Here is a 25217-nt window from a genome sequence, read left to right on the forward strand (position 1 = left end):
TTAATATTACCCTGGCTTTAGCTCGAGCTGCCTTTCAGCGCTCATGCATTCAAGGAATTAATCCTATCGGGTGCCCACTAACCTTACTTTGATTGAGTATAGCACAATGTGGATAAATTTCTTGCTGAAGGAAATTATGCCATGGCTGGGACTCGAACACACGACCCTATTTTTCAAAGTTAGAAGACAAATCCACTGGGCCACAACGCTCCACTAATCACTGAACATCCATCACGTTGTAGGTCAATGCTTCAATGGAGCCAGATCTAATCTTTATTAAAGACCGCTCAATGTTTAACACGAGAAGAAATCTTTTCAAATAGGTATTTGTGCTATTGACTTTTATATCCCTTACACTAGCGTACCACTCCGCAGAAACAAAGAAGGTTTTTAGTGGTGGAATTTGCGCAGGTCTGTTAAGGCTTCCTCTTTTGAAATTGTCCTCCAAGAAGCAGGTATATCTGGCAATTGTGCGTTGTACTTATCCTTTAGCTGGTGTTGGTAGGTCGCCATAAACCACATCCAATATTTGGACACGCTGTTAGTTGGATCAGGAGAAATGTCCCAGTCCGGCAAGTAAGTCTTGAATTCTGTATATTTGTGAAGCACACAATTTGTGCCAGATGTACATTTTTTATGATATCGGCACTTGAAGTTACAGGCACTGCACGAGAAATCAACGGCCTTCTCCTGTACGGAATAATTGCAACTATCGTGAGCTAGCTGGTTCTTGTAGACTTTGATGCCATCACGAACAATGTCATCAGAATAGACAACTCCTCCAATTCCTTTTGGTCTGTGCTGTACACATGTGTGCCTTCTATTATATAATAAATAATGGTCAGGGGTAGTGTCGGTACAGGGTTCCTCACAGAATGGACACTGTTCAGTACAACCCCAGATCCTTTCTAGAATTTGATGTGCCGGGGATTTCCCGTACCATTCAACAGTGCATGCTGTTTTATTGACAAAAAAATCCAGCAGATTACTTTCCTGTTCAGCCAACTTATCAAGAATGATCCTTTGCATATTCTTGAAATCAACTACTAATAGATCTCTCACTAAGGTCAGAGTACTGACTGGTACCGCTATTTCTGCCGAGGCTTTGTGGCAGAACTTGTCAATCCACAGTGACATACCCATGTCTTTGCGCCTTTCGACCTCAGCAGTTGCATACTTGACACTGTTGGTAATACACTTTATGATATTTTTGATATGACACGCAGCTAGCTGTGCATACCGGGACATGTCATCTCCGTCTCTTCTCGTAAACATCTTCTCATTTGTGTACTTGGTGATCCATGTAAAAGCAAATGCTTCTGCATTCTTGATATATGATTCATATTCCTTGAACTTTCCGTTTACAGCCAGATCATCCATCATTTTCACCATCAGGTAATACTTGTTCATCTGGAAGTCTCTGAGAATTTCTTCTATGCATTGTCTTGGAAGTGCTTTCTTTACCGCTTTCTCTACCATTCCAATCAATTGTGTGCAAAGAAGGTCACCAGCCATGACTTCTTCTTTGCTCTGTTTCACCATATTCTTAAACAGAGCATAGACGGTATTCTTGTAGTCTTGTACCTTTGCTCTCACGCCATGTTTGCTGCTATATTTGGATTGCATCATGCTGAACACCTGGACACAGTGACGGCTTACATGGACTGCTAGTTTCACAACATAGGCAGGGAGGATCGTGAAATTGCAGTCATTAGACACAAAGGCTTTCTGATTGTAAGCGTCCATTTCAGTGACAAGCATTTGTACGACCTCGGCCGCGTGACTCGTTTGAAATTTCACGTCCTGATTAGACAGTTCTTTTAAATAAGTGCTAATATCTTTCAAGATATTGCTTGTCAGTACTACTGTCATTTGTTTGGCCTTTAGCATATCACTGACATCAAACACTCTCTCGAATAGAATACTCTTCAAACTGATGTGTTCCTTTGTAATATCACTTGCAGTGATACTGTTTTCCAAGGACATCTGCTGGACTGGAAAACTCAGAGGATGAAGCTTTAGTTCACGTTTAAGAGCGCATCTATGTGAAAAAAATCGTTTAAGAAGAATACTTTCCATCACTATATCCATATGGAGCTCCTTGTCTTCAGTCGCTGCTGCAAGTTCGCGAACCATTGACATCCACATGATATCAAACTTCTTTTTCAGTTCAGTATCACTCGCTTCGTTTCCTTTCAATGAGTCTGCCAGTTCAACTGCTTTGCCCATTATATATGCCTCATGCTTTGACCACTTTTTAGTCTGCAAGATTTCAAGTCGGCGTGATTCTTTTATTGAGAGCAGATCTGCATGGCTCTCATTCTGTTGTTGTTGAACAGCAGAGTGGAGTTGATTGAGCTTGGACTGCTGCCACTGGATAATTATTTCCTGCAGGTTGCATTCCTCAAAGTAATCTTTCAAACAATTTTCAATTTCCTCGGCTTTTTCAGTCAGAACTTGGGAAAGTTCGTCCATGAGGACCTGAAAGCTACCCTGTAGGCGAACCACAGTTTCACACATCTTCAATTTGATCTCTGCGTCCAGTAACCAAGATTTCATCTCATTCTGCATCTTCCACTCCAAAGTGTAGTATTTTGATTGCAAACCATTGTAGGCCTTTACCTCAAGACTGTTCCGGAAGCTAAAGACAAAGTCATCAGCAAGAACCCCGTTCCATAGATCATTCAGGCGAATTGCAAGATCTGAAGTTGTCAGAAATGTTTTCTGCCCCTTTGCAATCTCTCCCAAAATGTTAAACCTGACTGCATCTACTTTTTTACTGTAGCCAGGATTAGCAGGGGCCATGGGTGGATTGCCATGCCAGAGATCAGAGAAGTACCAAACGTGTTTTCGGACATCAAAGTTGATTATCTGTGAAAAACTCTGAACGTTTGCTATGTTCTCACTGAGGGCTGCTTCTTTGGTCATATCATCCAGGTTTTCCTGTAGTTTCCGGCATGCATGCATCATCAGTTCATCTGCGTTCGATGCTGGGACATTCTGATGAAGAAATATGCAGGTTTTGTGGTCTCGGATGTGTTTCCTGACCAGATTCATCCTTAAGAATGCATGCACTGCAATCTGCAGAATATCTTTCATTTCGGCTGTGTTTTCTCCTTTTATGTTGATCATGGTTACATCTCCCAGTCCAATTACGAGGGTTGCCAGCTCATTATCGTGGTCGTACTTAAGTTGTCCTAGCTCTGGTGCCCGGAGGCCCTCTGTATCCACTACAACAACATATCCAAATGGCAGATTGGCGTGTTTATCTACTGGGATGAGTTGCATGTATGCTCCCCTTGTGCATCTGCCTGCACTGACGGCAAACTGCAACCCAAACATGGTGTTTAGAAGTGTAGATTTTCCAGAGCTCTGGATGCCTAGGACAGCAATGACAAAAAGTTTTTTTTCGCCGATAATGTTTTCAAGCTTGCATAGCACTGCTCTCACCCATGCAATTGGTACGCTGGATGCGTCTCCATCAACCAACTCCAAGGGGATGCCATTCAACAGCAATTTTGCTGCTATTTCTGGCAGACTCTCGATGACTGCCTTAGTATCTTGTCCTACTTTGCTGCTCTTCATCGCCTCGTAAATATGTCCTAGCTCTCTGAAAAGATTTTCTACTCCAAGCGATGCACTGGCAAGCTTATTTTCTGCTAAATCCACTTTTGATTTGAAGTCATGCAAGTTATCTTTCTGTTTTTTCTTAGCCTCCTGGAAATTTGTCCATACGCTATGATACTCCCTGCGCAAATCTGGCAAATAGGCCCTCGATTTCTCGTCGAATAGGATGTTCATCCATTTCAGGAAATACATTACAACATCGTGGTCCATTTTCAGAGTTGAAATAAAGTATTTGATGAAAGGATTGAGTCTGTTCTGGCATATGTCCACCTGTTTTTCACGAAGAAGGTCCATCCTCTCTTTCAATTCATCAACAACGTATTTTGCAGACAACTGTGGACCCTTTCCACTTGTTCTGTGTTGCATCTTTTGTAGCTTGCAGTAATCAATCCATTCAGCACCTTGCAGGGGAAGTAGCATGCGTTTCCAGTCAGCGATGTCTTTACCTTCTAGATGTTTGACAACTTTATCTGCAAAGCGCTTACCTTCCAGGCAGGCTTCACTATCGTACTCATCTATCTTGACCCCCATTTCCTTCGCATGTTCAGCACACACTTCTATGGACATTTCAGAACAAACAGCAAGAACATGTGAGAGCTTTGCTCGAGCTTCAGTCTTGAGCTCACTAGCATTTTTCTTACTACCTTGCAATGTGCTGGATAGCATAACAGGAACTCTTTTCAAAAGATCATGGCCGACTGCCTCGAAACCAACTTGCAGTTCATCATTTAGTCCCCGTGTCCCTTGTTTGTTTTCCCCATTAATCAAGAATAGGATGGCATTAGAACTAGTTTCCAAAATCTGTCGACATGTGTTTTTGTTTGGGGCCCTCGCTAAGTCTTGAGCAGTGGCCATGACAAACATCACTGATGATATTTCCTGCAAGATCTGCATCTGTTTTTTCATTAACGAGCCGTCGCCTCTCAGATTTAGGATCATTGTTGTGCCTGGTAAATGTTCTTTCTCATTCCCTCCTGTTATGAACCAGGAACATTCCACAAGACCATCAGTAATCCTTCGTGCTATTGTACCACTGCTGCAATCATGATGGAAGAAAGTGTCATGACTTTCATCCCTCATGATATCATTAATTAGCTTGGACTTAGACAGCGGTGGCCTGCCCAATCTGACAAACGTTACCAATGGGAAAGGTTTTTCTGCCACTGACGTTTCGGTAACTACATTTCCCTTCGTTTGCCACTGAACAGTTATCGTTCTGAGTGCCCATAATGACATCCCCATCATTCCTTCTGATTTTAGAGGGTAGATAAATGGAATGGCAAGTTGGCAAACAAACAGCTTTTGAGCAAGTGTTTGTTTTAGAAAGTTGTCACAGCAAGTAAATGTTGCCACCAGTACATCCAAAGTATTAAGATGTATTACCTTATCTCCACCATCACTAGTGTCTTTCACTTTACGAAGAATCGCTTCAAAGTTTACTTCACCACTGTCATCAGATATCTCTTGTTCTGATGATTTGTTAACCATTGACAAAAATTCATCTCTTGCATGAAAATCAATCATCAAAAGTTTGTGTATTATCGTCCAGGGAAGGTCAACCAACTTGAGGGACCCATTGGCCTTTTTAATTACCATTGCATCCAAAGGGGAAATTCTTGATGGATAGTATATGTCTAAGCCCAGAGTCTTCAGAATATCTGAAAAATCTCCTTGTGCTGGGAGATCGGAATTGGTTATCAGATCTGATCTATCCGCTTGTGTATTTCTGTCTTTGGAGCAGAGTTTAGCTTTCAAATAATCGATATCTTTTTCCTCAGAATTTGCCATGTTCCCATTTGATAGTTCAGCAGTAGTAGTAAGGATTTCAACCCACTGATAAGGCGAATGAGTGGCATAATCGTTTAGGACCTTGGTTAATTCGGGTGATAACACTTGCCTAAGGTCTTTAGTTATCTCAGAGAATTCCTCTTCTGACGAGTTATTTTCTTCATCGAAATTGCCAGAAGTCAGAAGGGTATAGATGAGAAATGCCTCGAGCTGAAATATCCCTTTCTCTTTCTTTACTTGAAACTCTTTCCACAACACTTCAATTGACTGGACAAATTTCCGAAGCTTCTCTATTTCAACAGGGGTTTGAAAACTCTTTGTAGGCCAATGGTAGTGAAGAGATAAGAGGGCAACTTTTAAAATGAACATTTCATGTACTTCTCCAGATGCTTGTAATTTTTCTAGAAGCTGACCAACACAAACAGACAGTTCATTTGTTGCTTCTGCATTGACACTGTCAAATACATGTTCAGATTGAAATTTCCGTATGATCATTTCATTAAGAGTCTTTATAAGATTAGGTATGCTCTGGACGCTAGCACTAGCTAGTATAGGTTGAATGTCCACGATTTTGGGGATGACCTGAAGCCACTCTTTAATCTTCTGTTTGTCAGGAAACTCTCTAAATCCAACAGGGTTGACAAGCTTCCGTATTAAAATCTGTACCATGGACACGTTCATTGGGTCAATATCATTTGCCAGTTCCACGATCTTCCTCATGAAGCTGCTTATGTTTGCGTCAGTGCATAACTTGTCCTCCCAGTACTTAGTTGTGCCTGTCTGATCCTTAAAACGTTCAACCGTTTTCAGCATATCTTGGAGGTATTCAATGCACTTTTCTGGTCGTATTGGATTGGAATTCCATGTTCCGATCCTGCCAACCAGTAGATCTATTTCATCCAAACCTTTTACTAAAGTTCGTCCTTCGCAACTAGATCCAAGATAACTGCTCACCCATACTGCCATCAACGAAGACTCAAGTTCATCTGGTTGTAGGAAGTCACCTCTATGGTTTGGTATCAGCTTCCAAATTCTAACGAAATCGGTGAATAACGACTTTCCTCTATCTATAAGAGCCCAGGTGTTACTGCATGTAACAAGACCAAGTTTCCACAGTGGTAAGGCACTTACCTCATGTGGCCCACCTTTCCTGGTAGCGTGCAAGCTTGGTTTGGCCTGATATGATTTATTATAGTTATCTCTTAAGCTGGCATTGGTTTTTGTGTGACTAGCATTAACAGAGCCATCCACGCCGACTCCGAAGCCAAAATAGCTCGCTGAAGCATATTCATTGAGTGCATCTTGAACCATATACTTAATTTCTTCGGATTTTGAGTCGGTCTCGCTTATGCATGTGGCTACAATTTGGTTAACCCCACCGAAATGAAGTGTCCCAGCATTGATGTGTGACCCATATGCTTTAAGAAATCCCTCACACTTTTCATGCACAAGGTCTGGGTTTTTTTCACCTACCAAAAGTTTGTCAATTGTTTTGAGCTCGTCCAAAGCTTGTGGCGATAGTTTTAAGCTGTGTACATTCAGCTCACATGCAGCAGTTGGAATAATAGTATATAGTACACTTGATTCAAAATTGGTACGTTTGTAAGATTCTGATTCTTTTTCATCTGCCTTCTCGAACATCTTGGAAAAACTGGCCTCCGCTTTGAACCCCCAGTCCCGTCTTTAACAAGACAGGCGACACTGTACCCCATTGTATGTAAACATTGGTGAAAATGATCGGACTGTGCTTTGGAGGAGAAGTGCACAACATCGTCAATTTGTTTCATTGTAGGATTCATGAGTTTAACATCTGTCGGTGTGCTAAGCACAACACATTTCATGCCATCATCACGATATGATTCACCCACTAGAATACCCCTCAATGCTAACCCTTCCGAAGCATTTGCCAGAATTTCTGCTGCGCTATTTTCTGGTTTACCTTCAACTAATTGTTCAAGATGCTTTATGTCGGAGAGCATCTTGCTGATCATGTCATCAAGACTTTCATCGTCATAATTTTCGATCCATGTTTCATTAGGTACATTCATCAATTCCCTTAACTGATCAAGTTTGCTGATCATCGTTTCATCAATACTGTGTGTACCTTTATGTCTCAGTTCGACAATATCTCTTACTTAATTTCGGATTTCCCTGAGTTTTTCCTTGTAATGTTTCTGAAGTACGTCCATGCTTGCACAGCAATCAACATCAGGTCCATCTTTGTGCTCGTTTAGCTCTGACACTGTGTCTGCTGCTGCAAATCGTATGCTGCTTTCTGAAAGTAGAATTAGTTAGGGTTATTCTAAAGATCAGGCTACCAGTCGTGGTCTTGTTTAATTTGTTTATCTTCAAAATTATACAGTTATGCTTGTTATCTAAAAATTGCTCTTCTGAATGGTATGCACTGTAACTGTAGACATCACTGGAATAATGCACGTAACTTATTCAGTTAAAACAAGGGAAATTCATGTTTGACTTGACGATCCATTTAACGATGGGCTTATCTCGAAGTATTTAGTTGCGGTGCAGTGGTCTTAAACCTAACTCATATTGAGAAAAGCCTCCTGCTTTGATTTGTATTCATGTCAACTAGAGTAATAACCAACAAAACCTAATAATTTACTTAAATCTTAAAAAAAATGTGTAATGTAGTAGGGGTCAGTAAGCTTTTTGGAAACTGTACAAAAATACTTTCAGAGGGTAGTTCTAGTTATTCTTCACGGTCTTGGAATAAAGTGGGTGTGTGTGGGTGCAGAAGGGGGGGGGGGGGACTGGAGCACCCTCGGTTCCGTACGTGACCCTTGTTAATTGGGCAAAGTTTGTACAAATACATTCAATTATATTTATATTCATAAGACAGTCAAGCTGAATGTCAGTATTTCATTATATTATTGCAACCTTTCGAGTTAAGCCCTACCAATCGGTTCCTAGCACAACCCCTCAGACAAGAGGGTGCTTTCTCGAATGGTTCGGTTAGCGTACCGCAGCACTTCGACATAAGCTGTAATCATGACACTCTATATAGTATCACGTAATTAGTAGCCATCTGGAATAAAATTATTGGAAACGGTCTAATGGTATATCTGAGATGAAAAGGCGCAGGCTGGTGATCTTGGTGTCAAAATGCACAGATTCTTACAAAAAGATCAACTAATATGAAGTTAATCACCTAGAATGAATATTAATCCATAAAGTTCAAGGTCAAAGGTAAATTGCCTTTGTTACATAGGCTATATATATATTTATCGTATAGTGGTATCTCTGAGATAAAACGCTGCATGTTGGTGATTTTGGTGTCAAAAGCAATTTTTGCAGGAAGATAAAAATGCACAAAATAATCATAAAGAATAATCCTTCACCTTTGATATCCATCCATGCATGATTCCCCAAAAAGAAATTAATCCATTATATATTCACCTTTTATTTGTGAATGATAGAAAGAAAAATAGCTTAGGTAGAGTGATTTTGATGGGATAAAGACTGACTTGCGTGGAAAAAGAACACAAATTTAATAGCTGAATCCTTGACCAATGATAATGTCAATATACAAGTTCGAGGTGAAATTGAGATCAAATAGCTTATTTTGATATATACTGTAATGCATTGCCAAAAGTAAAAAAAAATAATGTATCATATTATTTGAAATGGTGAAGTTGTCTAAAGTAGCAGCATTTAGATATGCATTTGATAAATCTAAATCAAGGTACTAATTTCTCTGTAACAATAGGTCACTAACCTCAAATGCTGCAATCAATACTATAAACTACAACTTAATCAGTAAATGGATAGGCCTAATTATCATGTCAAGCATCATCCGAGAAGGTTTTCAATTAGCCAGAGACAATAATGAAGAATTAAAATAAGGCAATCATAAGAGCTGCAGCTGTGTCTCAACTTCAGCAAAGAGTAATTAAACTCTTGAAAACCTCCTGACATTTTCAGGACTTAGATCTGGCCCACTGAATGAAAGCCAAACGTTCTGTCAAGGGATATCAGACTCCAGGATCTATATTATTACTGATATGTTGCATAGCTTGAATCTCAAGAACTGGAAGTGGTGCTGCAGGAGTTTTGTTAGGTCGATGGATGTGTACTTGTAAGCTGTTATCTCCTTTTGAATTTCATTATTATGCCTAATTTGTGCATGATAACAATCAGTTGTTCTGGACCAAATACATGATCCTTGTACAAACTGATACCTAGTTTAAATAGCATCATGGGTGATGGAATGCAGACAGCAGATATGAAGTTTTGTCCTGCAGCATTAGCATCTCAAGAGATTTTGGCAGCTCGCAATGAGATGTAATTAATAATCATACGGGAATTCATCTTTGTTGAAGTTGACATACATGCCATTTACTATGACAGAAGCTGCAGGTCTAATGATGGCCTTCATTTCATCTTTCATCACCATCCCTCTGCTGTTTGGAAATGCTCTCAGATGATCCTAGCTGTGACATAAGACTTAGACCTATCCTATCCATTTTCAGAAGATTAAGCTTAAATTGTTTCTGTATTTATTATAGCATTGAGGTGAGTGGCCTATCACTGGAGAGAAAAAGACACGACAACCTTGATTTAGATATTATGATGCATTAAATGTTGCTACTTATGATAAAAATCATTTCAAATTATAAACTTGATTTCATTTTGGTTCATTGCTTTTGGCAATGCATCACAATATATGAACAAGTGTTATTTGGTTATCAACTTTTTTAAAATTTAATTTCAACTGATATTTTGGAAAGAGTTCATTGACCTCTTACCCCTCTAAATACATTCTTGATGACCTTCATTACATGTATTTCAGAATGAAATTATGAAACCTCCATGTTTTAATTAGAAATAAGTCATCTTTATCTAAATTATTCATAAATAAAATATGAACACAAATGATAAATTTTGGTTATTTTTATGTCATAGATAATAGGGTGGAGGTTTATTCTTTATCTTTTTTGGTGGTGTTTAATCTTCTTGTACAAACCTTTGCATTTTGGCACCAAGATAACTAACCTGAGGTGTTTTATCTCTCTCAGAGATACCATTATTATCCTCTTTTGTTAAAAAGAACACTGACCTTTGTCCTTGCATTTTATGGGTGAATGTGCATTCTCGATGCTTAATTTTATTTTATTTAATCTTCCTGTAATAATCTGTGTATTTTGACACCAAGAACACCAACCTTTACCGTTTTATCTTAGATACCATTATATGATATGGTATAAAATATATCAAAGGTCATTGACCTTTGGCTTTAAATTTTGGAGGTGAATGTGCATTCTAGGTACTTAATTTTATTTCATTTGATCTTCTGGTAAGAACCTGTGCAATTGAGACCATGATCACCAACCTGTGCCTTTTCATCTCAGAGATACCATACAGTATGGTATATGATGTAAAAAGTTCATTGAGCTTTGAAAAGCTTTGACCTTGAATTTTATTGCTGAATGTCTATTCTAGGTACTTAAATTTATTTTATTTGATCTTCTTGTAAGAATCTGTGTATTTTGACACCATGATCACCAACCTGCGCCTTTCCATCTCAGAGATACCATCACACAGTATATATGAAAAGGTTATTGAAAAAAACACTTTCCCCAAACCTTATTCCTCCTAACTTTTTTTGGTGAATGTTGACACCTATACCTACTAAAATCAGTTGAAAACCATTTACAATAATTTAATTCCAGATTGGCTATTTTGGGTCTAATTTAGGGATACTAATATTCGTTGAACAATTTGCATAAAATGGGTCAAAGGGGGAAATTTTCGTATTTCTACCAAATTGTCGGCGGTCATCCGAAGCCGGAACGTACGTAATCTCGAAATCGACTTGGGGATCTGTAATTTATAACCGCCATAAGCTGGGAAAAAACATCTTTAATGAATTATGCATTGAGCCAGGCGCGTTGTTATGTCAGTGCATAAAGCATATATTGTTTGTCAAACTTGAAGCCCCCTCCCCATACTTATAAACTACCATAATAAACGGCATCCGAACAGAATTGGTCTATACATGACATCGCGAAACCAACTGCAAATAAAATCGACTTCAAAGTAAACACTAATTGCAACTTTATGTCCCAAGTCTTACAAATTTTCAATGCCATAAGAATTGACGGTAGTTGGTAGGGAATACCGAAACAATCGCTTAACATTTATATCTTTGCTTACACAAAAGAATTAGAGAATTAATGAGCTACATGTTTGCTATTTCAGTGGTTTAGATTATGACATAGGGCATACAACAACACTGACATGACCTCACTTTTAATATGCGCGATTAGCTAACCGTCGATACTCGTATGTCATGTATGTAGTACGATACAGAAGCGCCTTAACAAATAACAGAGATATTATGGCAACATGTTATGATTCTCTTTTATTATTAAATCAAAGGAATCGGCGGGTAACTCGAAGAAACAAAAGTCCACAATGAGGGCGACGATGAAAGTCATTTTGTAATACCATGGGAGATCAGTCACTGTAGTGAGCTGAAATGTCAATGAAGGCAAGGTTGATGATGATAAACAGTTGATTTCAGCAATTCATTGATTAAAAGAATCTTCTCCATATTAACAGGTTGATGCTGTTGTTGAGAACTAAGAACTCTTTGTTTGTTGATGCAATGGGCAATTCTATAGACTTTAATGTTGAATTCCTTATGAAGGTAAACTCTATTTGCAATTCTTTGCGCTGAAATTCCAGGTTCTGATATTCCTGTAAGATCTCCCAGCCTTTTGTTTCAATTTCCAATCTTCTAGAAGCTCCGAGTTTTATGTATCATAAGACCATTCTAATTTCTTCTTGAAGTTCGCTTGACCTCAGTATAATTAATAGCGTAAATATAATAATTAACATTGTACACATAAAAGATAATAGATTACCATCAGTGAATAAATTGTACATCCAATTGTTCCCTTTTTTTGGCAGATATCACTTGTGTCTACTGAAACAAAATACTAAATATTCCACTGCCCCATAGTGTTGTTGTAACAAACCTGTCATACATTAATGAAACATATTAACATAAACATGTACATAAATGGGAATGAAAATTAAGAATATTGAAAGACCAATCATTCTTTAATGGAATAGACTTGTTAAAGACCTTTTGAAGATTTTTCTTTGATGTATTGATTGATACTGCGTTTTTCTCTTATAGAGCTGGGGAGACTGTGTCATTTGCTCTTAAGGCGGTGGCTAGGAATGCCCGCTTGCCAGCATTGGTTCAACGTCTGTGGATAGGGATAACTTTATTAACATTAGATCTTAATCTAGATTGATTTACAGGAATAAAATCACACAGATATGAGGGCAAATGATCGTTAAGAGTGTAGCCGTCTTAAACTGGGGTCTTTGTTGTACATGTAGTCAGATCAGTCAAGTACTGGTGGGGTGTGAGTATTCTTGGGCTGACAAAAGATAAGACGAGCAGAATGGTTTTGGAGCAGCTGAAGAAGATGGATGCTCTTTGTTGTAGTGCCGGAAAGACTGTTGCATTAGTCTAGACGTTACAGAACCAGGGCATGAACAGCAGCATGCGCACTGTGTTCATTCAGGTACTAGTATTTCCTGATTCTGCTTATATTACGGATTTTATATTCAACATTCCTGATATCTTTCAAAACATGATCATCCAGCAGCATGACATTGTCAAAATTACTCCAAGGATGTGAAGATTTAGTAATGGTTTCAGCTCCGTGTTATTAGTGTAAAGTTCTTAAGCAGACGCTGATTGACCTTTTGAAGCAAATATTACATGCTCAGTTTTGTCTTGGTTCAGTTTCAGCTTATTCGATACCATCCATGTGTGAAATTCTTGCACGACCTTTGTTAATTTGCATTTTGCAGTCAAAAGAGTCCATTATTGATGGATCAATCTTCGGGAAAAGCCGGATGTCATCAGCATATACACGTACATGATAGTCTACTCCATATATCTGCGGAGAATGTCAGATACTTGCTTTGAGTACATCGTAAACAGCATTGGACCCATTACTGATCCCTGTGGAACACCATGCTCCTCTATAGTGTTAGTTGACTTCTCCCCATCGATGTTCAAATTCTACACTCGTCCCATGATCTAAGTGTTGTGGTATAAAATCAGATGACATGTCAACAAAAACAAATTAAACACTTTCGATTATCAAGAACGCAAATAATATTGTTCTGCAGACTCACAAACGCTGTGTCAGTAGTGTGATTCCTTTTAAATGCGAATCGTCTTGGGGTCTCCAAGATTGCTATCATCAATGTGATCCACCAGTTGGGCCGAGACAATCTTTCAAAAAGCTTAGCGATGAATCTGATGTTTGAGATAGGCCTGTTATTTCATTTAAGTACATGCACCCCTGATGCAACTCTAATACATTGTGTGAATTCATCTGATGTCTGCGATGTGTTGATAATATGCGTCAGCTTGGGTAGAAAAATATGGAGGTGACGCAGACGCTTCATCAACCATGTCGGAAGAGGATCCAAGGGACTTGTTTTATTTAAAGAACATTTGATCATATTCTGGACTTCTTTCACTGTAACGGATGGAAGATCGGGTAGTGAGGGAACTTTTCTCTCTGTGAGACTCGGAACTTCCAGAGCATTTACATTGACATTTAATCAATTCCTCACGTTACTAATCTTCTCCTTAAAGAATCTGCATAAAGAGGCAGCCGGTATAGCAGGTGAATTTGCATCCCTAAGATAACGTTTGTTTTGTTCAAAAGATCATTAAGTTCTCTGCACATGTCCTTTGAGCCAATTTCAACGAAGATACGATCATTTGGCCTGATATAATGTTTCAACTGCAGCAGCTTTAGCATCTTTGTAGGCCGTTTTATCACTGACAGTATTGCTCTTCGAGGATTTCCTCCATTCCTGCTCCTGTGTTCGATGTTTACTATCTAGGTCTGTGATGAACACGTGACGTGAGGGTGCGAATCGGAGCACGGGCATCAAGGAGATTTGAACACAAATGTTTACATCCTCAGCAACACAGTATTTTTCAAGTAAGTAGGAAAGATCCTCATATGCCAAGTTTTCGATGCTCTCTAAATTGTACTACAGCACATGGTCTTTCACCTCGGAGTCTTCAGCTTTATTAGAAGCAACATGGTCAGACATGACATTATAATCTGTGCTTAAGGAACACGAAGATCCTATCCTCTCTTCCTATAACTACATCCAACGTATGAACTTGTCTCCCAGAAGGAAAAACCAGTTCACTGGACCAGTTCAGACCAGTAGAGTGTTATAATGGTAACTCTGAAAATTAGAAACATCCATTTAATGGTCTAACTGTCATACTGGTCAGTTAAATTTTTACTGGTCAGTTAAAGAATTACTGGAATTTTAAAATGGTCTTATTTCAGGTCGTTGTTACTGGTCTCATGGTCTTCAAACTGGTATCCAATTTAAGCTGGTCTTTACTGTCATTTTCTACTGGTCTGACTGGTCCTAAATCGAACGGGTCAATATACGACCAAACATACACTTACCGGAAGAAATAGCACAAATGATTTTCAACGTTTTTTTTTTGTACTATTTGTTCTCAAGTATTAACATACAAAAAATTACCAAAATCCGCATTCGGGAAAATAGTCATTTTCAATGATGGCGTCCAAGGAATGCCGCCCATTCACTGATAATGGATAGAACTGACTCATTATCCACCCTAGAGTCCTATTTCGATTCATTGCTGGAACTTAAGCTGACATAACTCATTTTTTATCGGCCTTGGAGATTTGATTTTGGTGTATAAACCACTGGTTTCAAGGGTCAATTAATACATTACGGCAAGTTATAAGGAGAGTCAATGGCCTGGTATGTCAAAAATATCTAAGTTGGCTTCCCAAAATTGATTCTGATTTGATGCTGTTACTTAAAGCGGCCTGGAGGATGCGATTTCGGTGTCTAAACCACATGGTTTCAAGGGTCACAAAATAATTTTGGACATGTTTTAAGAACAGTTAGCATGGTTAGTGGTCTGGTATTACCAAAAAAAATCCATTATGGCTTCCAAAAGTTGATTCTAAAATAGTTGTTGATACTTAAAAGTGGCATAGCTCATTTTATATCCGCTGTGAGATATGATATAAGTGTCTAGACCATGGTTTCAAGGGTTAAATAAGATATAAGGACAAGTTACAATGACGTGGTCAAGTTTGTCCAAAATTACATGATGTCTGATGTTACTTATAAAAGGACATTTTTCATTATCTGTCTGGGTAATATGAGTTCGGTGTCTAACCATGGTTTAAAGGGTCAAGTAATACACTAGGGTAAGTTACAATCAGTTGTCTATATGTAAAAAAATCCAAGATGACTTTGAAAAATGGGGTATCAATTGACTGATGTTACTTAAAAGTATTGTTCATTATTAATACACCTTGGAGGTATGTTTTTGGCGTCTACAATAGAATTTTAATGGGTCAAGTAATACATTGGGTCAGGTGTAGGTATGTCCAAAATTGAAGATGGCTTCAAATATGGTAGTGTTAAATGACTGTTGTTACTTAAAAGTGGATATAGAACATTACGAATACACCTTGGCATATCTTTTTGGTGTTTACATTAGGGCTTCAAGGGTAAAAAATACTTTGAATCTGACTTCATGATATTTAGTTATTCATTTTGCCTTAAAATCCAAGTTGGCTTCGAAAGGTGGGTTCTAATGTGACTGCTGTTACTTTCAAATGAAGAGAGTTCATACAATATCCATCTGTAAAAAATAATCTTGGTGCTACACTTAACAATGTAAATGCATGGGGATATGTTATCATATTTGTTTCATGAGTTCATAACAGCACCCGTTTTAATGAAATTTTAGAATCCACCATGGATATTTGACAAATGGATAACTAACCATCCTTGTTACTTGTCCGAATGTATTATTCGACCTTCATACCATAATTTAGAACCAACATTATTTCTTACAGATAGATAATGTAGAACTTTATAATGTGACAATTATTGAGTGATATGAGTCGTTTTAGATGCAATTTTTGAAAATCCTTTTGGAATTTTAGGCAAACTTGACAACTGCATTTCAATGTAACCAGTCCAAACGTATTTATTTAACATGAAACCATAGTGTGGACACCGAAATCACATCTCCTTGGTGGATTTTAAATGAACTATATCCTTTTTTATAAGGGGAAGTTCACCTGAAGAAAACTTTGTTGTAAAAAATAGCAGAAAAAATATATAAAAATATTGGTGAAGGTTTGAGGAAAATCCGTTAAAGAGTAAGAAAGTTATTAGAGTTCAAAGTTATGGATTTGTGACGTCATAATCGAGCAGCTGCCCATGTGTTATGTAATATAAAATGCATGAATTTCAAATTTTGTATGGTTCCTGATAACTTAATTTTGTTTTCTAATTCTTGATCGGGTGTGAAGTGATTTGTCTATTGATATACAAATATCACACGTGATTACGGACCGTTTGTCAATATCAGCATTCAAGTCATTATTCTTTTTAGTACTACATTGTGGGCAATCCAAATATATTCACTGTTCTGTAAACATGGTTAAACAAGCACTCATGCTAACAGACATATAAAAATACAGCCGAACAATTTGAAACATTTCCTAATTTCCTTATTCTTTGATTCATTTAAAACATCCAAAATCTGTGCAGCGGGCAGCAGCTAGATAAAGCGCCCTCTTCTAATAAAATTCAGTGTTGCGACAAGAATCAATCCGGTAGGGGGAGGGAGTTACAGTCAAATGTTTTGCTGTACAAATTATTTCCAAACACCCCGAAACGATTTTTTTTTATGTGCCCAAAATTACCCCAACAAGTTTTTCGCAGCTTCATTTACAAATTTTGGCCCTAAAAAATTTTGCGCCAGAATTATGACCCCTATATCATGTACATAAACAAGCTTTGTCTCGGGCCCGAACATTTTTAAGAAACAAGAAGAAAAAAATCTTGGGGAAATATAGGGCCTAACGAGCAAAAAAAACCCATTTTAAACGCGGCTTTTTTCTCACGCATGTATATAGCAATATATTTGACATGGCCCCTCGGGAAGTTAATCTACGCTAATTTAATAGCTGAAAAAACCTGTACTTGCTAGTCTTATTTCAAACTGGCACATATTTTTCATGCAATTAAAGGGGACGTTCACCCTGAAGCAAAACTTTGTTGTAAAAATAGCAGAAAAAATAATAAAAAATATTGGTGAAGGTTTGAGGAAAATCCGTTAAAGAGTAAGAAAGTTAAGTTTAGAGTTCAAAATTTTGGATTTGTGACGTCTTACACGAGCAGCTGCCCATGTGTTATGTAATATAAAATGTATGAATTTCAATTTGGTATGGTTCTGATGACTTCATTTTGTTTTCTTTTCATGATCGGGTGTAAAAACGATTTGTCTATTGATATACAAAAATTACAGTGAAAAACCATTTTCAATTTTCTGAGAAAATGACATTTCATTGATTTTTTTCATTCGCTATGTAGGAATGTGCTCGCATATGACGTCACAAATCAAATAATTGAAATTCTTAATTTTTTTTAATTATTTGATGAATTTTCTCAAAACCTTCGGCATTATTTTTTATTTATTTTTTCTGCTATTTTTTACAATAAACTGTTTGTCAGGGTGTGAACTTCCCTTTTAAAGTAACAGCAGTCAATTTAGACTCCTATTTTTGAAAGGCATCTTGGAATTTCGACATTATGGGACCACTGACTGTCCTTGTATCTAATTTCTGGAATTTTTAAAACTATGGTATAGACATCAAAATCATATGCCCTTGATCAACTATGTCCATTTGTAATACCGGCGGCTAATGTATACTATTTTTTTAGCCACCATGGACTTTTGCACATACTTGACCACCATCGTTCTTGTAACTTATGCCAAGTTAAATATGATGGTAACCCGGATAATTTCCGGATATTGAACAAACTATGATGGGTTTTTTTTAAAGTAGCATCAGCTTTTTTTTTACAAAATTTTTGGAAGCCAACTTGGATTTCTGAACATACCGGACCACTGTCTGTCCTTGTTACTTGTCCAATGCATTATTTGACCATGGACACCATGGTCTAGGACTCCTATATCATATCTTCCAGGTGGTTTTGATTATGAGCTATGTCGATTATTAACAGCCATTTTAAACTCAATTCTTGGAAGCCATCTTGGATTGTTTGACACACCAGACCACTGACTGTCCTTGTTGTAACTTGTCCGATGTAATACGTTCACACATTGAAACCATTGAATAGAAACCAAATCAAAGCCACTTAAGTAATAGATGAATTGTGAACACTTTAGCCTACATTTTGGGCGCCATCTTGGATTTCTGGTTTCATGGAGTGCTAATATTCACCCTTACTAGTGTCAATGAATTCGTTTGGACCTTGGAATATGATCCATCCATTTTCACTGGATGGCGGCCACTTGACCACCTTTGGACGCCATATTGAAAATAAATTTGGTAGATTTTTAGTATGTTATTCTTGAGGTCAAATACTGCCAGAAACAGTTGAATAATCATTTGTTGCAATTCGTAAGGGTCAAACACATTTATATTATATATATTTATATATTTTTTTTTACTACTCGAGTTATTTATTACATGCATTTGGTTTGTTATATACCATGGTCAGTGAAATGTGATGGAAAAGATGGTTAGTAAATTAATCTTTCTGCTGGTATCTTTAATATGATATAGAAATTACACATTTTATTTGTGAATTAGTTTCATACAGTTATTTAGAAAGTTTTTTAAACAACAATGAGTGTCTTGCATGGATATTCCATCCTAAATCATGTTTTTTCTTTTAAAACAAGAAATATGCAAAATGAGTTAACCACGTGATCGGCATCATCAGAATTACTGGTATTACTGATCTTGGTCAGTTCAATTTCAAGCTTACTTTAGAACCGTGACTATAACAGAGGATATATCTTGCTTTGATCTCAATCATACTTAAAGGAAATAATTATTTTTTTGATAATGTTAATACTTGATGATTATGATAATATTAATAATAATAATGATTACATATTAATAACAATGATACAGTAATAAGTAATGAACAACAATGATCATAATAATAATAATAAGATTATTATGTTTATTATTAGAAGAATGATAATAACAATGATAAACGATAACGATAACTTTCTCTGAATTGCGAGATTCATTTTTCATAATTTGTCAAATGATCTGATTTGAAATAAATAAATTATTTATTTGACCAGTAACAACAGTTTGATGAAAAACAATTTAACTGGTATTACTAATTGCTTCAACTGGAATGCAATTTAGGAACTTGTCACCAGTTGCTTTTTAATGGTCCAGTTTAAATCAACTGGCCCAGTAGAAATATACTGAAACCAGTAATTTTTTTTACTGGTCTTATGGGTTTTTCCTTCTGGGCTATGGGTTGGCTTACACATGTATTGCTGGAATATCTTCAAACTGTTTAACACCATATCTCTTAGGGCAATCATGGTGGACGTTTAGGTCTTCAACGGGAATAAGTCTCCAGGTGTCAGATTTCAGTTCCTATGAAGCTGTCAAACTCAAAATGATCGATCTTAAGGCTTGACCCCATGAAACTAGGACGCAGAGAGGGGTGTAAAACAGAAATTAATCTTGCATTCGTTAAAAAACGTTATGTATACGTTGTGTCCTCCTTGCACATGTGTTTCATTCGTGCTTTCCATCGAGCGTCCGTCCATTGTTATATTTAATTGCTAGCCCATTTTTCTCCATTTAATTGTCTGGAGCGGATGAATATGGATGAAGCCATGCACACCTCCATTTTGCTTGTCCGCTTCATCCGTTATGGTTACGTTTTTGTCGTCGGGCAAGTGGGACTAGGCCTTTAAATACTAGACGTGCTTTGTTGCAATGTTGAGAGTGATGAATTTGATCTACGATTTTATTTACACGAGATATACGACCGTTTGTCAATATCTGCATTCAAGTCATATTCTTTTGACTTACTTATTCAGGGGCGGATCCAGCTTTCGCCAATGGGGGGGGGGGGGGGGAATATTTCGATCAACATTTTTTTGACTGGCCGCTTCAATCTGGCTTTTTTTTTGTTGGTTGTTCAGGGGGTAGTCCTAACTAAAGACTGAAGTTCTTTGTATTGTTAGTATTTATTGCTATAAATAATATAAGGTTTCTCATGTGGTTATTTTATAATGCGAGCGCGAAGCGCGAGCTTAATATCTTTGATATTTTAGGTCCTTAGAACTGAAGATTCAGAGCAGTTTTTATAATCATGAACAAAGGTAAGTATCCGATTAAACAATGCGAGCGCGAAGCGCGAGCCGAAATTTTATCAAATTGTAACGTGAAAAGTGACTCAATTAGGACTGTTTTTAGTGATTAATGAAGAGGATACAAGTTGCACCAATTAAATGATGAGAGTGCGAAGCGGGAGTTCAAAATTTGTGATATTCCGACTGAAAAAATGAAACAGTCTAAGCGCGTTTTTATTTAAATTAAACAAGCTGTGTGTTCAAACAATTAAATGAGCACGAAGCATGAGCTTAATTTTTTGATATACTGACATGATAAAGGAGCATTTTGACAAATTTTGGTAAGATTTCTAAAAAAGCATAGGTTTCTCTCAAATCAAACAATGCGTGCGCGCAGCGCGAGCTGAACATTTTGATACACATTAACAATTTGTGTAATCAAACAAAATAATATGAAAGCTTGATGTGCGAGCTAAAAATTGTGTGCATAAATTGATATCAGAACTGGATATATTGTATAAATATTGGTTTATAAATTATATAAGTGTCATTTAAGCCTCTTGAATGGGATTCATTACACAGGCAATGCGAGCGCGAAGCGCGAGCAAAAAATCTTTATATAAAGTCTATTTTCCAATTCTTACCCTCACCTTTTTTGGGGTATCCTTTCGGGGTCGGCCCGGTCGTTTCGAGGCTGTAAATTACCCATCATGGGTAAAATACCCTTTCTTACCTTTCTTTCTGTTTTTCATAGTTTCTATCAAGGAAAGAGTACACTTTTTTCTGCAGGTTGTAAAAAATTAGGGGGGGGGGGCGGGGCGGGCTCGGCCCCTCCTGGATCCGCGCCTGACATTGTGGGCAATCCAAAGATTCACTGTTCTGTAAACATGGTAAAACAGCACTGCTAACAGTACATATAAAAATACAGCCGAACCAATTTGAAACATTTCCTAATTTCCTTATTCTCTGATTCATTAAAACATCCAAAATCTGTGCAGCGGGCAGCAGCTAGATAAAGCGCCCTCTTCTAATAAATTCAGTGTTGCGACAAGAATTAATCCGGTAGGGGGAGGGAGTAACAGTCAAATGTATTGCTGTACAAATTATTTCCAAACACCCCCTAAACGAGTTTTTTTATGTGCGCAAAATAACCCCAAACAAGTTTTTCGCAGGCTTCATTTACACATTTTGGCCCTAAACAATTGTCGCCAGAATTATGACCCCTATATCATGTACATAAACAAGCTTTGTCTCGGGCCCGAACACTTTTAAGAAACAAGAAGCAAATAAAATCTTGGGGGGAAAAATAGGGCCTAACGAGTAAAAAACACCCATTTAAACGCGGCTTTTTGTCACGCATATATATATAGCAATATATTTGACTGGCCCCTCCGGGAAGTTAATCTAAGCTAATTGAATAGCTGAACAAACCTGTACTTGCTAGTCTTATTTCAAACTGGCAATTTTTCTTAATGTCTGAAGCTGTAGAACAACTATGGATACAAAGGATTTATCTAACAATTTGTTTTCCTATTTCACTTGCAAAGTCGAAAGCTTGCTGACCTCTTATTAAACTGCGCCCAACTGTTGTTTAGATTGCTACCGCGTACATGATTCCTATGGGATACTTGCGGATTTTCTATTTTCTGTTTGACATACCCAAATTGAAAATCCCCGTATAGAGTTGTATTTTCTGAAAAAACCTCAAAATTGATATTCGACCCAAATCGACTGATACGACGGTTCGGATGAGCGCCGACAAAATGTATTACCGATAGTGCCAAAAGCAGAATTCTGCAAATAGTATGAAGCTTGTATTTGGACAAGGCCGAACTTTGCACATTCATATCCTATACCAAATTCAGTCTAAATTGGGTATTTGTCCTCCTAAAATTAAAAAGATTATGACTAGATTTACCTTGAGAGTTCAGACTCCATCGTTCATCCAAGATCCCCAATGCTTCACTGTATCCACACTTGTGTAACGCATTACGTAGTGTCCCTCTCGTGGCGTCGAGGCCCTTGGTTTTCCGCCAGATGCACAAGACGTAGAATGCCTGGAGCTTTAAATCACTCGCACATGCTTTTCTGTCCTTTTCGGTAAGCATATCAGCTGATTCGATATGAAGTTCAGTCAATAAGTTCCTCAGTTGAGCGTGATCTAGGTGTGCTTTATGTGTCACGTCAAGTATATCCGTTTCGGTCAACTGTTGAGTGCCTGCAATTGGTGTGACATGAAGTTGACCTAATTTAACATTGTACGGGAATACCAACCACCTCAGAATGGGCGTTTCATGAAAGTTGTCAGCACTGATGAAACTGCCAACGCTTATAATTTTATTGACATTATTGGTTTAGATTGGCTCAGAATTTAACCACTGGTCTATGATTGTTACTAATGCAGCTGTCGGTGAAAGAACGCTTATATGTGCTAACAACATTCATAAAATTGTCCCTGATGACTACCCGAGTTTGAAATTGTCCATATTTGTATTTCCAGTGGGAAACATGGTCAGAGTGACGCCTGCATTATGCAGCAACGTTTCAAGGTCAAGTCTACGTCAGAAAAGTGATAATTTGCCTCAATAGAGAAGAATCAGACAAGCATAATGCTGAAAATTCCATCAAAATCGGATGTTAAATAGGAAAGTTATGACATTTTGAAGTTTTGCTGATTTTTCCACAAATATTTATATTCACACTTTAGTCTAATGCAAATGAGAGAATCGATGATGTCCCTCACTCACAGTTTCATTTGTTTTTTATCGTTTCAATTATCCGATATTTCAATTTTTACAGATTTGACAACAAGGAAAACCTTGACTGAACCATAAAATGTTAAACAATGATAATTCCATTTGTTCAGGGAGAAATAAAACTTTGTTTCACAGGACAATGAGGATAAAATTAGAATATTATATTTTTCATATAATATCATACAAAATAAATGGTAAGTGAGTGATGTGAACCCGGGGGGGGTGGGCACTCGACCAAAAAAGTGGTAGGGGTGTGCCGCGGAGAGACAAAAAACGGGGGCCTTGGAGCGGGCTTATTGGAAAAAGGAGGGTCCTCGGAACGGGCTTCGGAACTACAATTTTTGTGAAAACGGGGGTCCCTGGAACGGATCGTCAGCGTGTGAGTACGTGCGTATAAAAATAATAATAATAGACAGTTCTTGTATAGCGCATAACACATTATAAATAACGTCTCTATGCGCTTCCAAAGGACTTGGATATTATTACCCTGGCTTTAGCCCCGCAGCCTTTTACAGCGCGGTGGCATTTCAAGGAATAAATTCCTGCCAGGTACCCATTCACCTCACCTGGGTTGAGTGCAGCACAATGTGGATAAATTTCTTGCTGAAGGAAACTACGCCATGGCTGGGATTTGAACCCACGACCCTCTGTTTCAAAGTCCGGAGACTAATCCACTGGGCCACAACGCTCCACGTTGCATCCCCATGCATCCCTATGGAACGGGCAAGCGTGCATGATGCAGCTAGCGCGGCCTCCGCCGGGTGCGCTCTCGCAGAGACGAGGTGTTGGACAGCGCTCTGCGGCCGCTTTTCACCAAACTTGCAGCAGATCAATGCGACCGCTTACGGCGCCGTAACGAAAAATATACGAAACCTTGGAGGGTGTCTGGAAAACGAAGACCAAAGACCGAAGACCGGGGACACATATCACACTCGTGTGAAAGCGTTTGTAGTTCACGCACGAAGTGTGTACAAAGCAGTGCAATGTGTGTACAAAACACGTGCGCGGGTTAGAATGGACTTTGGACCTTGCCCCTACACATGTTCTCCCATTGAACATAACGCATGTCCCCGGTCTTCGATCTTCGTTTTCCAGACCTGTTGTTGGGTGTCTGGAAAACGAAGACAGAAGACCGGGGCCATCGCATCCGTCTAGCTAAAATAATACCATTATTATATTCAGATCAAATTCAGGTATTCTGATATTGGTTATGTATAGTCAGTTATGACTGGTTGATTAATGATTATTTGTAAGGATATCGTTATCAGCTAGGGCATAATTAATACATAACAATTTTATTTCGTTCGTCTCGAGAGGAGACTAATTGAGATCCCGCCTCGCACATGCGCACTCATTATCGCTTCATCGCAAAATAGCAGGTTCAAACACCTGCCGCACTCTTACAGAAAAAAGGATTTTTCTTCGGGAATATCGACGCATTTTTACTCAAAAGACTATTCATATCTATTTTCAGAAGTTATTCAAGGCAAAGTGATAATTTCTTGCACTTCAGAATCGTATTTTTACGTTTTCTATCATGAGTTCGAGCAACGCTCGCGATCAGGACTCGGCGGATTTCAGCCCGTCTCCGACCGGACCGAGAGCCTCCTCGGCCCCCGAAACTCCGGCGGCGATGCTCCACCATGGGTCTAAGCACCCCGCGAGCACATCCACCTCCAAAAGCCTCACAAGTCATGAGCCAAGAGCTCCGTGAGCGGGAAGAAGATCGATAAACGGTCTGTTAAGAAACCAGAGAAAGAGAAAAAGAAGCAAAGCAATGTTAAAGACGGCAATAGCGGACCCCCAGGCCCAGC

The 25217-nt window shown here is 38.2% G+C and overlaps 1 protein-coding gene across 1 annotated transcript; it reads right to left on the reverse strand.

The window, feature by feature from the left end:
- Positions 1-390: 390 nt before the first annotated feature.
- On the reverse strand, positions 391-6726 carry LOC121419673 (interferon-induced very large GTPase 1-like). The gene has a single exon (XM_041614131.1). It carries the CDS (start codon positions 6724-6726, stop codon positions 391-393), a length of 6336 nt encoding a protein of 2111 aa, XP_041470065.1.
- Positions 6727-25217: the final 18491 nt, after the last annotated feature.

The sequence above is a fragment of the Lytechinus variegatus genome, chromosome 8 (assembly GCF_018143015.1).
Source record: "Lytechinus variegatus isolate NC3 chromosome 8, Lvar_3.0, whole genome shotgun sequence".
In the NCBI taxonomy this organism is placed as follows: domain Eukaryota; kingdom Metazoa; phylum Echinodermata; class Echinoidea; order Temnopleuroida; family Toxopneustidae; genus Lytechinus; species Lytechinus variegatus.